The sequence below is a fragment of the Macaca fascicularis genome, chromosome 1, assembly GCF_037993035.2.
Source record: "Macaca fascicularis isolate 582-1 chromosome 1, T2T-MFA8v1.1".
Lineage (NCBI taxonomy): Eukaryota > Metazoa > Chordata > Mammalia > Primates > Cercopithecidae > Macaca > Macaca fascicularis.
In genome coordinates, this window is record NC_088375.1 from 209,462,097 (window position 1) to 209,477,001 (window position 14,905).

The 14,905-nt window shown below is 48.6% G+C and overlaps 1 protein-coding gene across 5 annotated transcripts in view; it reads right to left on the bottom strand.

Moving 5' to 3' along the window:
• Positions 1-14,905, bottom strand: part of MAN1C1 (mannosidase alpha class 1C member 1) — a 191,637-nt gene that overhangs the window by 108,534 nt on the left and 68,198 nt on the right. For 3 of the 5 annotated variants that reach the window (XM_065527407.2, XM_005544389.4, XM_074016301.1), the window contains exon 2: positions 12,285-12,381. In XM_065527407.2, the coding sequence (XP_065383479.1) occupies positions 12,285-12,381 (97 nt within the window). Of the gene's footprint in view, positions 1-12,284; positions 12,382-14,905 lie in introns of those variants that run through there. The other 2 variants (XM_074016296.1, XM_074016289.1) reach the window with 1 other exon arrangement.

Consider the following 14,905-nt stretch of genomic DNA (forward strand, 5'->3'; position numbering starts at 1 on the left):
CTACTTGTCTTGTGCCTAAACAGTGTGTGGCACACAGCAGGCACTGAACAATTACCCACAAGAAGGAATGGTCTCATGAGATCCCAACACCAATCCTGTAAGAGGACATTATCATCCCCACTCTACAGGACAGAAAACTGAGGCTAAGAAAAGAAACGTGATCCCTGCCCAGTGAGTTAGTGGTGGGGCCAGGATTTGAAGAACTCAGCCTCCTGACTCCCACGTCAACACTTTCTCCATTAACACCCCTATCCTGGTACCAGACTGGAGAAGCTCTACTTCAGCAGAAGCTTAAGCCTGTCACACCAGAGCTGCAGTGGAATGGGAAACAGAGACCACCCCATGGCATCAGGGAGTGTGAAGAGAAGAGGGTGAAGGAAGACTTCGCCGATTGCTCCTTCTGCTGCAAGAAGCACTCGAGGCAGCTGGTGTGGGAGCCCCAAATCACAAGTAAATGAAGGCAGGAAGAGCAGGGACCATCTCTAGACCAGCGCTTAGCAGGCAGTGCAGGGGAGCTCTGGGCCAGCAAGCTGGGGCTTTGAACATTGTGGGGTTTGATGAGGAGAGAGGCAGCATTTAGCAGGAGGCAAAAGTGAAGCATACTGACAATAGCAAGCATTGGCAAGGATAATGGGGCAACTAGAATTCTCACACACAGCTGGCAAAACTACGAATTGGTTTAACTACTTTGGAAATCTGGCAGCCTCCAACTAAAACTTAACATACGAATACAGTCTGACCCAGCAATTCAAATCCTGGGTGTATTGCAACATAAACGACTCCTCATTTCCACCAAAAAACATGCACAGAAATGTTCATAACCCTTAAACACCCCTGGTGGGAATTTAAAATGGTGCAGCCGCTATAGAACAGTCTGGCAGTTCCTCAAAAAGTTACATGTAGAGCTACCAAAAGAATCAGCAATTCCACTCCTAGGCATGTACCCAAGAGAAATGAAAACCTATGTCCACATAAAAGCTTATACATGAATGTTTGTATCAGCATTATTCATAACAGTAAACAAACATAGAAACAATCCAAACGTCTATCAACTGCTGAATGGACAAATAAAATGTGGTATATCCATATAAAGGAATGTTTCTAGGCAATTCCAAATAACACTAGGAATGAAGTACTGATGATACATGCTACAATGTGGATGAACCTTGAAACCTTATGCTTAGTGAAAGCAGTCAGTCACAAAAGACCAGATACGGTATGATAGCATTTATATGAAGTGTTCAGAACAGGCAAGTCTATACAGAGACAGAGTATAGATTAGTGGTTGCCTAGGACTGGGAAATGCGGGAAAGAGGATGAGAAATGAGGAGTAACTGCCATTGAGTACAGGGTTTCTTTTTGGTATGATACAACCAAATCCTGAAAACAAAAATGTCTAGGAACAGAATGGAAAGAAAAACAGGAAAAACAAACTAGTGTTCATGATACAATAATGAGGAAAAAAGCACACCATAAAAGAGTGCATGCAGTATAATACAAAATTTTAAAGCAGACAAAACTAATCTATGGTGAGAGAAGTCAGAATAGTAGCTACTCAGGCATGGTGGCTCATGCCTATAATCCCAACACTGTGGGAGGCTGAGGCAGGAGGACTCCTTGAGGCCAGGAGTTTGACACCAGCCTGGGCAACATAGCAAGACCTCATCTCTACAAAAAATTAAAAAATTAGCCAGGTGTGGTGTCCTGTGCTTGCAGTCCTAGCTACCCAGAGGCTGAGGTGGGAGGATTGCTTGAGCCCAGGAGTTAGAGGCTGCAGTGAGCTATGGTCATACCACTGCACTCCAGTTTGGACAACAGATCTAGACCCTGTCTATATTTTAAAAAAGAAGAAAGAAAAAGTAAAACAAGAACAGCAGCTACCCTTGGGGAGCTACAGACTAGGAAGGGCCTGAAAGAACCTTTTAGAGTGATGGAAACGCTTTTAATCTTGACCTGCATGGCAGTTACACAGAGGTATGTATACGTAAAATCCATTAGACTGTGCACTTAAGATTGGTGCATTTTGGTGCATTTTAATGTAGACATGTTATAAGCTATACCCCAATTTTTAAAAGGTAATTTTAAAACAAAAAAGTAGAGGCTCAAGTTAGAAGACTAGGGTTTGATCCCGGCTGTCTGACCTCAGGGAGTCCCGGCCCTCTCAGGACCTGCCTCCCGGTCCTCAGACACTGGACCGCAGGCTACAAAGGATCCAAGTGGCCTGGCAGTCTGAGATTCTGGGAATGCACATACCTATTTGTCACAGGGTTTGCTGGGAAACTTGGCAAGTGCTTGCCATCAATGCGGTGAGAAGAAAAGGAGGCTGTTGCTGTAGGCTCAGCCTTGTTTCTAAGGAAGGAAAGGTCTTCGCAAAGTGGGCGGAACACGCTGCCACCAGGAGAGAATGTCAATTTCAATATGAATCATCTCCTACATCCCCAGCAACTTGCTCTGGGAATAGACACCCTGACTCACTCCTCTCCTGACAGGAACAAGACTTGTTGCTCAAATTTCAGATTCCAAGAGGACCAGCCCGAATACCCACTTCGAAATGAAAAAGAAAGAAAGAAATCAACCTAGTAAGCAACCAGCAGTCACAGAACCCTGGGCAGAGAGAAAGCAAACCGCTTTGTACTGATGATGAGACGAGGCCCAGAGGACGCCGGCTCACACGGCCACTGGCGCCAGAGCAGGGACACGAACCCAAGGCTCTTAACCTCCGATTTTCTTTTGACAACAACTTGCTACTATATTTTCTAGAGAAATAAATTATGCTCTGTGCTAGTGGAAAGCCTTTTAAAGAACAAGAAAATGGCCAAGATGCATCTTAATTAGAAACTGCTCGGCAAAAAACTCTTTGAAGAAGGAAAGGGCAGAGCGTGGAGCGGCGAGTGGTCGGTCGGCGGTGTGAGTGCACGACCCTGCGGCAGGCTAATTTCGAGGCATGCTTTGCTCTGATGACCACCTCTTGGGCCCCAAGAATATTCTAATCATCAGAAGGTGGCCGAGGAATTGTGCACATGTCACTCAAGGTCACAAGGAGACCACCATGGGGCCACAGCATCTGTCTAACAGCAGGTTCTCTTAACTTCCTTGGGCTAAGGGCCTGGCTGTCAGTGACCAGTGCTCCTAAGTCATTTCCTCTGACTTTTATAGCCTCTGGCCTCCGGATGGAGCTTTCAGGGCTCTCAAAGCATGTGACTACCAGGAAGGTTTGCTTGCTGCCCTTAAGCCTGACCCATCCTATCCAAGGAATTGCAACATCACCACTTACAAAGCTGATGACAGCTTTTTCTCAAAACAAACTCAAAGCCTGGGTCAGGAATGTGCACCATGGCCTGCCAGAATCAGTGAGCAACATAGCCCGAGTTTCTGAGTTTCCAGGAACTATGGATTTTTTTTTTCTCCAGAGAAAAACCTGCAAAAAACAAAACTCATCAAGTAGTTATGGTATTTTCAGTCACATAAGTAAAATGTACACACCAGGAAGGGTGTGTACACCTTCAGGGAAGGAAAAAAATGTAATGTTTGGTGAAGGCTTACCGTGTGCCAACCCCCCATTTCACAGGTGAGTAGACCGAGGTTCAGAGAAGTCTGTGACTTGCCCAATTTCACTCAGCTGGTAAGTGCTAGGGATGGGATTTAAACCCAGGCATATCTCTGAAGTCAAAGCTGCTATCTCCCAGAAACATACGTGGAGATCTATGGAAAACTAGTGAAGCAGCTGGTTTTCACAAACTATCTATCTGGCAACATCTGCAGTTCCCAAGGCAGCCACACTGGTGGAGTAACTCTCACCCCCACAAAAAGACCCACCAAGGCTGCTGTGTGTGTGGAGGGGGAGAGTGTGAACAGTTTGCACAAGGCACTACTAAGTCACACGCCAAAAAGCAATTGTAAAAATGACATCTTGGGGCCTGGATTTATTCCCTCTTCAACATCATATTTGCTCCGTTTACAAGGCAAAGATGATTTTTCTCTCTGCCAAGGCTGAACATTCCCAGCCTGTGATCTGAAAATCATGCTGTGTTCATTTTGCCTCTTAACTCACCCAAGGCCATAAATCATCCCTCGAAATGGGGATTTGGCTGGCAGTTCTATTGGGGATTTGCGAGGCAGAGGCGGAATCCAATTTGGGGCTCCTCATGGTCATCCTGGGGCTGGTTCAGAGCAGGGAGACGTTACTTTTGGCCACGCAAGCACAGAGAAGATGCCTGAACATCAGATCTGCTGACTAAAGGGAACTGCTACTTTTTACAGGGTCTGTCTGTTGATTCTGAGTGTACTCTGTGACAAGAGGTCAAGGCAGCTGCAGGGGATGAGAGGAATAGAGAACACAGCAAGACCCAGCCCCTACCCAGCCAAACCCAGGCCGAAGGGCATGAGGGAAAATAGGTCATGCAGAGAGTGCACTAGGCAATTTATTTATTCTACAAAATGTACTGAAAGCCTACCCTGCGTCAGGCACTGTTTCTTTCCTTGGACTATAATTATTCTCATTATTACTTTTTACCAAACATAATAATGACAGCAGCTTACATTTTATGACTGCATATCAGCAGGTACTATACACCAGGTGTTTTACACACATCAACTTTATTTAATCCTTATAGCTTTTGAGTGTAGTAGTTGTTATCGCCATTGTACAGATGGGGAAACTGAGGTGGAGCAAAGTTAAGAAACTCACCCAAAGTTACATGACTACAAAGTAGCAGAGACAGGATTCAAACTTAGGCTGGTCTGGTTCTCAAATCCATTCTCCTCTCTGTCCATCACACTGACAGCCAATGGTATGTTTTGCAAGTACATTTGGCCTTGATCAACATGAACTTGTAATGCGTGGGTCCACTTCATCGCAGATTTTCTCTCTTTTTTTTTTTTTTTTGAGATGGAGTCTCACTCTGTCGCCCAGGCTGGAGTGCAGTGGGGCGACCTCGGCTCACTGCAATCTCCACCTCCCAGGTTCAAACAATTCAGCTGCCTCAGCCTCCCGAGTAGCTGGGACTACAGGTGGGCGGCACCATGCCCAGCTAATTTTTTTGTATTTTTAGTAGAGACAGGGTTTCACCATGTTGGTCGGGCTGGTTTCGAACTCCTGACCTCAGGTGATCCGCCCACTTTGGCCTCCTAAAGTGCTGGGATTACAGATATGAGCCACCAGGCCCAGCCAATGCAGATTTTCTTCTGCCTCTGCCATTCCTGAGACAGAAGACCAACTCCCACTTCCTCCTCCTCAGCCTGATCAACATGAAAATGATGAGGAAAATGATGAGGACCTTTATGATGATCCACTTTCACTTAATGGACAGTAAATATATTTTCTCTTCCTTTTCTTCATGACACTTTTCTCTAGCTTATGTTGTTGTAATACAGTATATAATACACAGAACATACAAAATATGTATTAACTTTTCATTGGTAAAGCTTCCAGTCAACAGTAGGCTAATAAGCAGTTACGTTTCTGGGAAGTCAAAAGTTAGACTCAGATTTTCACCCGTGCAGGGGGTTGCCGCCTTTAACCCCTGTGTTGTTCAAGAGTGAACTCTAGATGTTTTTAGGTTATGAGGCACAGACAAAAGATATTCCTATGGTGGAAGAAAAGAGGGAAATCTACGTCTTCTGTTCAAGCCCTGAATACTCAGCTGATGTCTAATAAATGATGATGCCTAGAGATGGGAGGCTGCAGACCCTGACCAGAATCACAGGCCTTGCCTGGCTTTCCACTGGGGCAGTGGTGTGCAGGATGTGGCATACACCAACCCCGAGCCCATTCCTCTACCCCACTTTGTTCTTGATGGCCACTGTACGTGGTCACTGGGCAATACAGCAGCATGGTAGTCAATGGCTTGGGTTTTGAAGTCCAGCGGAACTGGGATTAAGACTTTGCAAGTCCTCAAACTTGCCAAATCCCAGTCTCCTCATCTGTGCAATGGGGATAAGATGGGTAATTTAGATTTTATAAGGGCTGTGAGGTAGAAAATGGAAATACAGCCATGGGCTGGACATAGTGGCTCCCGCCTGTAATCCTAGCACTTTGAGAGGATCGCTTGAGCACAGGAGTTCAAGATCAGCCCAGGAAACATAGCAAAACTCCGTCTGAATTAATTAAAAATATATATATATATATTTTAAAAAGAGAGTGAATACAGCTATGGTGCCTGGCATGAGGTATGTGCAAGGAATGGGTTCTTGGGCCTGAAATCAGACACCTCCTAAGAGACAGTTTCCCCCTGCTAACGCTCTGAGGATTTCTAGTTGTTGTTGGTGACTTGGCCATGATGGGCAGGGCTGTGTTTTCGCAGCACGGCCTTGAACGATCTAGCTGATCTCAGAGTGTGTGGCGCAAAGAGCACTGCACTGAGACTCAGGCCACCAGAGTTCCAGTCCCGGTCCCCCAGTTAACATTCTGGATCACACCAGGCAAGCCCTTTCCCCTCTCTGAGCCTTAGTTTCCTCAACTCTAAATGAGGGGGTTGGACTCACCATCAAAGAACCCCTCCAGTGGCGACATTCCAGGACTCTGTGCCCCTTGACAATTTCCCCTGCTGCCAACGGAGGAAGAATTTCTCATGGACTACACAGATTTATTGGAAAGATGGATATCTGTTAAGTACTTTCAAGGTTGTCCAGCTGACCACCAATGGCCATTGGCAGGAGGCCTTTATTCCAAGGTCGTGAACCCTAACCTTCCCCACCTCCTCCTGTTACAAGTTCCGGTGTAAGCTGCTTCCATGAAGGTGCGAGAGGTACAGAGCCTACCAAGACTTCTGCCCGCCAAGACTTCTGCCGTGGGCATTTGAGGGCTGGGGGAACAAACAGGGGGAATCAGGGCTGGAAAAGCCCTGAAGTCCTCATGTGGCTTCCTGGGTCCAGGGGACTTGGACGCCCACCCCAGTCAAAATGGGAGCAGCACACACTGTTCTAAGGGCTTTGCAGCATCCTCATCACAGCTGACGCTTGATGAATGCTTCCTATGTGCTGCGCATGAATATAAGCACTTCATGTGTGTGAACTCATTTCGTTCTCAAAACAATCTTGTGAAGGAGGTACTATTATTGTTCCCACTTTATAGATGGGAAAACTGAGGCCCAGAGAGGTTAAGAAACTTGCCCAAGGTCACGCAGCTAGTAAGTGGCAAAGCAGCATGCACATGTAAGCCATCTAGCCCCAGAGTCTAAGTCCTTTTTTGTTGTTGTTGTTTTTGAGACGGAGTCTCTGTTGCCCAGGCTGGAGGGCAGTGACATGATCTCAGCTCACTGTAACCTCTGCCTCCTGGGTTCATGAGATTCTCCTGCCTCAGCCTCCTGAGTACCTGGGATTACAGGCGCCTGTCACCACGCCCAGCTACTTTTTGTATTTTAGTAGAGATGGGCTTTCACCATGTTGACCAGGCTTTGTCTCGAACTCCTGACCTCAAGTGATCCACTCGCCTCAGCCTCCCAAAGGGCTGGGATTACAGGCGTGAGCCACCACACCCGGCTGAGTTCATGTTCTTTAGCTAGCTTATTTAATATTCCCCCAAAGCCTAGCAGCAGGTGTATCATCTGCACCCTTTACAGGCGAGGAAGTCAAGCCTCAGGGTACTGAGCCACTTTACGGTTGGTTCCTCCTTGACTCTGCCATGCATTCTTCAAGCTGCAAATTCACCTCTGTGATATAACGGCAAGAACAGCACCCCCCGATCAAGTGACTGCTCTGTGCCTAGCACGGGGCTAAGCCTTTGCAGGCCTCTCTAATCCTCACCACAGACTGGAGACGGGGCCCCTGCTCCACTCTACAGCCCCTAAGCAGTAACCTAGAGTTTCCACCCAGGCCTGTCTGGATTCAAAGCCCATGCTCTTTCTGCCACCCAGCCAGACACTAACTGCCCTATCTGGCCACCTCTCAGCAGAGGAGAAAGGGGCAGAGATGAGCCGGGTGTGGTGGCTCACGCCTGTAATCCCAGCACTTTGGGAAGCCAAGGAGGGAAGATCACGAGGTCAGGAGTTCGAGACCAGCCTGACCAACCTGGAGAAACCCTGTCTCTACTAAAAATACAAAAATTAGCCAGACATGGTGGCGCACACCTATAATCCCAGCTACTCAGGAGGCTGAAGCAGGAGAATCGCTTGAACCCGGGAGGCAGAGGTTGAAGTGAGCTGAGGCTGCGCCACTGCACTCCGGCCTAGGCAACAGAGCAAGACTCCATCTCAAAAAAAAAAAGAGGCAGAGATCAGCCTTGTTCTGAGCCACAAGGCGAGGAACAGGCTGCATCCTCTTTGTTGGTGGCCACTGGGCTTTGGGGAACATCTTCTGACAGGGCCTGCTGAGCCGGATGTGGGTAAAAAGAAAGCCACTTTGACACTGACTTGTTTAGGACACAGAAACTGGCTTCAGAGACGCCTCACCCAGAGATCTTGTCCTTAAAGTAAGAATAGATTCAAGGAAGGGCAAGTGGGCGGCTGGGAGGGGGATTTGCTTGGTGAAGTGCTGCACTGGGAGACCAGGCTCGGGCATCCCACTGCCCCCGCTGCAGCTCCTGTAAATCTCAGCAAAACGAGGCACCCGTGTGAACTCATTACCCTTCCATTACACAGCCCTGCCAGCCCTGCAGGCCAGAGACGAGGCTGCAGGAGCCTGTGTCCAAGCCAAGCACCAGGAGGCGGGGCGCTGCTCAGGGTCTCCTTGTATACCCTACTCAGCCAGCACAGCAGAATGGGCACAGCCTGCCACCTGACTGCACCCAGTGTCCCATGTCTGCAGGGCTCGGCCTATAGGGAGGACATTAAATGTCCAGGGATGATGCAACCCAGCAGCCCCCATGAGTCCAGAAAAGAAGTGGTGGGTGACTAGCTGCTTCATTCAGGCCAGTTCATCTCCTATCTTTGGGAATAGTCTAGCTTCAGTGCCCGTCATGGGTTCACCCCAACTAGAACCCCTCTCAGGCTCCGAGAATGCCCCTCAGCCCTCATCCTTTGGGTGTGTTCCCATAAGCCTCTGTATCCTGAGACCCATTTGTGGTGACAGTGATCTGAACTACCACTGTTAACAGGGTCTATTTGTCAGGCAGTCCCTAGGCCGGGATTTAAGTTTATCATTAGCTCCAATTTACAGAAAAACTCAGCCTCAGAGAGAAATGACTTGTTCAAGGTCACACAACCAGGAAGCAGTAAAGTCTGAATTTAAACGAGGTCTGCCGGAAGTTCCAGCCCGTAAGGACTGTCCATGTCAGTACCTGTGGTCACCCGCACTTGTCCCTCTCTCTGAGAGCACCTAGACAGACCTCCAAGAGACTTCAGGAAGGGTTGCCAGTGCATGTCTTGTCAGAGTGGGTAGAACTTTCACTGTCCCATTTATCCCTGTATCCCCAGCATCAGCACGAGGCACTGCCACCTAACAAGTTATATATGGAGAGGAGGAGTCAATCAAGACCGGCTCTCCCTGCCCAGCACCAGGTCCCCATGCACCTCCCTTTCCCAGGCGCCAGCTGCCCACTGCGGCTCATCTGCTGGCTGCAGAGGGAAGGCTCTGCCTCACTGCTAGGAATGCTACAGGTACTGGATGACAGGGTTCCCTGGGCCCTGCCAAGGCCGCTCCTGAGACAGACAACCCAAGGGACCTCAGAGCCTGCCATGGGCTGACTGGGACAACTGCCAACCTCATTTATTACAACAGAAATCATAAATCACTCATGTAGACATGGCCCTTTGCTTGTTCGTACACACTCATTTATATCCTTCTAGCGGTTCCAGTATGAATGATGAACCAACAGGGGCCCAGAGAGGTTAAGTGCCTTGAATTTGGCCACACAGCTCAGGACGGAGTGAGGACTTGCGCTCAGGTCATCCAATTCTAACTCCGGGCTCTTTCCATCATTCCAGATGGCTCAAGCATGCGCCACCAGGCTGGGTGACTGGAAAGGGGCCAGAGGGTTGAGATTTAAATCCTACGCCCTGAGGAATTTTACAAATTGGAATCTCTCCCAGAAGCGTTTCCTGTGATGGTCTGAGCCATACCTGTGCCCGTGCTATGTGCAGTTGGAGAAGTCAACAGCCCCTCCCACCCCACCACCAATTCCCTGAATATTTGCAAACTGTGTTTAGAGAGAAAGAGGAAGCTTTCTTGATAACTTCCTTGTTTATACTAATAGCAAAACTCCAACAACTTTGATGGGATCTGCACCAGCAATCTTTCCCTAGGGCTGATGCAGTATATTTAGGGAAGCTCTGTGTTCTAGGCAGGTAAGATAGCCAGGTTCCTAACGGGAATCAACATATCTCTTTAATTCATATTTGAAGTAAAAGAAACATCTCTCTTCCTCCCATTTGGCTCAGGAATTCATCTCTAAAAATCTATCCTGAGACAAAATTTTATGCCCAAAGATAACTCATGCATTATTTTTAATAGCAAAAAAAATGGAAACAATCTTTGCCCAACATTAGCAAGATGATCGAATGAATTATGGCATATCCATACAATCACAGACACCATTAAAACATTCTTGGCCGGGCGCGGTGGCTCAAGCCTGTAATCCCAGCACTTTGGGAGGCCGAGACGGGCGGATCACGAGGTCAGGAGATCGAGACCATCCTGGCGAACACGGTGAAACCCCGTCTCTACTAAAAAAATACAAAAAACTAGCCGGGCGAGGTGGCGGGCGCCTGTAGTCCCAGCTACACAGGAGGCTGAGGCAGGAGAATGGCGTAAACCCGGGAGGCGGAGCTTGCAGTGAGCTGAGATCCGGCCACTGCGCTCCAGCCCCGGCGACAGAGCGAGACTCCGTCTCAAAAAAAAAAAAAAAAAAAAAAAAAATTCTTTATGAAAACATTTAGATGACTTCAGGAAACACTTACGATGTAACATGAAGCCAAAAAAAAAAAAAAAAAAAAAGAGCAGAAAGGACATAAAATGGTATATAAAAGGGAAAAAAAAGCAGAAGATTGAGAGGAAATAAGCAAAGATGTCGATGGAGGCTGCATCTACAGAGCAGAACAGATTATTATTATTATTTTTTGCCTGATTTGCACTTTTTTGATACTTTCCTTTTCCCCCATACACTCCTAGGATAATGAGAAAAATAAATACATAAAGCTGCCCCAGTTCACACCCCATTTCCCAGAAGAGAAGTGAAATGTCTGAACAGCCAGATAGGTGACGATCTGACTGGTGAAGGGGAGGAAGGTAGATTCCTGTCACTTTTTCCATAACATGGACACCTCTGATAGGGCCGCACACGATAGGGGTGATAGGGGGATATCCCTTGTAAATTTGCCTTTAAGATTTTCCTGGGAATTTCCATCTCAGACTCAGTTATTTGGTTCCTGACTTCAGGAGACTGTATTTGTAAGGGGTGAGGAATCCAGGTACGGGACTGCCCCTCTCCAGCCCCACACCACTCCTGTCCCTCAGGGGAGATGAAGGCCAGGCTGCAGACAAGGGGGATGGCAACTTGCATGGGTGTTACTATTGGAATCTGAGGCCATGCCCACAAGAAGGCAACTTGCAGTCCCTCTGAGCCACAGAGAGAGGCTCCCAAGGCTGGGAGTTAGGAGAATCCTGCGGCTGGGTGAGGACAAAGACACCAGCAAGTGGGGCTGCAGATAAAACACAATGAGTTGCCAGGCAGCAGCAGGACCCATGCCACTGCTCCTGATGTGCGGCTGCTCCATTTGGCTTCCAAGTAGCTTGTGAGCCATGACTCTATACCCTTTTGTTTTTGCTGCTGTTGTCGTTTTGAGATGGGGTCTCAATATGTTGCCCAGGCTGGACCTGAACTCCCAGGCTCAAAGGATCCTCCCACCTCATCCTCCCAAGTGACTGGGAGTACAGGTGAAGGCCACCACGCCCGGCCCCCAACGACTCTAAAAATCATGTACCCAACCCCATCAGATATGTGTTCAGCAATCTACGAAAACATCCAAGACCATTTCATGGCGACACTCCAGAGGAGTGGATTTAAACCTGGTCCTCCGTGTTCTTTAGGTCTCCAAACCTCCATGGGAACAAATCTCCATCCCTCTCTATCCCTACTCCCATTTCCAAGTTTCTGCACTTTAAAAAATAAATGATAATTTCATATAAAGCAGTCTGTAAGGCTAGAGAGAAGCATATAGGATTCCCCCTAAATCTAGGAGGACTCAGAAGCCTGAACAGCCCAGAGGAAACACAGACTTGGAAGACCCCAGATGTGAAGAACTGAGGAGCCCCTACAACTCAGGAGGTGAAAAGGCAAAAGTAAAATTCCACTCAGTCACCAGGCGGGCAGTGGGTCCCTCCCCATATCAAAGTGGTTTCAATCGACTCACCGAACATGTTACCCTCGTAGCCGTCTTTCGTTAGTGGACGGAGTTCGTTTTTCCCCATTGCATAACGCTTATAGCTCTGCCAAGCAAACTGCATCATCTGCAAGAAAAAGCAGCACAGAGAGAACCTCAGTGTGACGATTCCTGGCAGTGCGCACTGGCCGCCTGGCTTTGCCCTTTGCAACAGGATTTTAAACTACGTCTAAAAAATAATCTTCCAAATTTTCCAAATTGAAGAAAGTGACTTCCTCTCAACATGATTTTATTTGTACAGTTATAGCTGCTGGGAAGGTCATTCTTCTTAGACAACGCCATGTGTCTAGGGCCTACCCACAGATTTCTTAGAGAAGACAGAAAAAGCACTAAATTCTAGACATCCTTCAGTGCCAAAGTGAAAAGTCACCTCTTCCAGGAAGCCTTCCCTGTTTTGCTCGCTTAAAGTCATCCTCCGAAGGGAAGGAAAACGCGTGCTTGCTGTAACGGAACACTCCCCTGAGCTAGGTATCGTCAACCCATTTTATAGCTAAGGAGACAGGTTGTAGACATGAGGTAACTCATCCGAGATCGCTCAGTCAGTGAGCATGTTGGGAACTGAGCCATCCCCTCTGGCTCCAAAGCCTTAGGTCTGTCCCCAAAGCCTTGGTTTTGTCCCCTAAAATCACCATTCGAGCTCTTTGAACTCCTTTGACCTACCCTGGCCTCCCATGCACTCCAGCTCACCCCAGTTACTTGTTGTTCCTCTAGCTCTGGACCATAAACTCCTTGAGGCTAGAAACAACACTTGCCTTGCCTCAGTTTCTCCCACAGCAACCAGCACAGGGCTTGGCACAGGTAGGCATCAATGGATGCTTATGGACTGTCACCCAGAGTATGCACGAGTTCTTACGATGCAAGGCAGCTACATCGGCTCTCAGGAGCGTCACGCCAGCACCTTGCTCCCCAGCTGCCCCAGGATCTTCAGGCTGAAGCAGATGCAAGGTGACAGTCCACCCCCAACCCTGTGCTGCAGCCCCCAAGGTCTCCCTCATTTGCCTTTATGGTGTGCCCCTTTTCCCTTGGCATGGCTGGCTGCAGAGGGAGCACAGCACAGCAGAGTTCTGGAGTGACCTGTGGAGCAGAGGAGGAGCCCGGGTCCCGCAGTGGCAGCAGAGCTGAGACGCAGGTGGATGGGGAGGCAGACTAGTGTGCTGGGAAATACTCAGGCTCCCAGATCAGAGATGCCTAGGTCCTAATCCCACCTCTGCCACGATCTCTGTGACTCTGGCATGAAATTAGTTGCATCAGCTGAGATCTGCTTTAGCAAGGGACAAGGCCAGCCTTGCCACCATCCTGATAGGTTGAAATGAAAGAAAGTAGTGGGAATGCCCAGTTTCCGACCAGACACAGCAAGCGATTGACAAACACTAGCTCTATTTCCTCCTTGACCTTTAAAATACTGGTTCTCCAAGCCTCGGCTATCCACCCCTCCTTTCATCCAGTCTCTTAGCTCTCAAATGTTGGCTGGCATCAGAATCACTGGGGGGCTTGTTAAAACAGGTTATTGGGCCCCACCCTGAGTTTCTGATCCAGCAGGTCTGGGGTGGGGCCCAAGAATCTGCTTTTCTACCAGTTCCCATGTGCTGCTGCTGGCCCATGGGCCACATCTGAGAAGCACCAACCTGTTACATTGTATCGCTCACTTCCAGACACTGTCCTGCATCCCTTGGCTTTCCCCTCCTCTCTCCCAGCCTGTGTTTCCCGCCTTAGCGGCCCACTTTCTAGGATATCACCACCTGTATTCTCCATGCTCGGCCACTCCTGGTGCCCACGCTTAGAAGGCGTCTCTTCCAGGCACACCAGGACAGTAAACAGCTGCTCTCACTGCTGCAGCCCGAATGCACAAACCAGGAGGGCAGGTAGACCTGACAGGTGCATGGCCTGGACTCTCCGTGAAACGGCAGAATAATCTAGCACCACTGCCCCATTTCACAGATGATGAAACTGAGGTCCAGAGATGAGAAGTGCTCAGGGCAGCACAGCAGCCAGGTCAGAACCCGGCTCACTCATCTCCCAGAGCAGCAGATACCCCCCAGGCTTGGCCAGACATGTGGCTTCCCATGTGACACACATGCAAACGTCATGGTAATACAGTCAAGCACTTGGCACGGGCTTTGAGTCCTGGTTCCATTCCTCTATTATTTTCTACTTATCTTCAATCGGCAATAACAACAAATAATTGCCAGGCATGAGTGCTTGAGAGAGAACGGCCTCCTCCCTCAGTCTCTCTTATCTGGGGGCTTTCTCTATTAAGTCAGTGTTGGGGGAGAGCGGGCAGGTAGCTGGGGGGCTGGGGTGGGGAGCAGCAAGCTGTTAAAGCATAAATGACAGCAGAAAAGGAGGAGGAGAGGTCTAAGCGGGGGGCCACACCCCACCCTGAAAATTCCTCCTACCTAGAGAGAAGTGGGTGTTCAGGAGTAATTACAAGAATCACAGGTATCTACGTGGTCTCAAAGAAGCTGTCACTGCAGGAATGTGAGGTTTGGAATGTGGCCCGTTTTCACAGTCATCCACAACAAGGGAGGGAATGAAGGCACAAAACATCTCAGCATCACTGGGGACTGAATTCACAAGGCAATCAGGGCTGA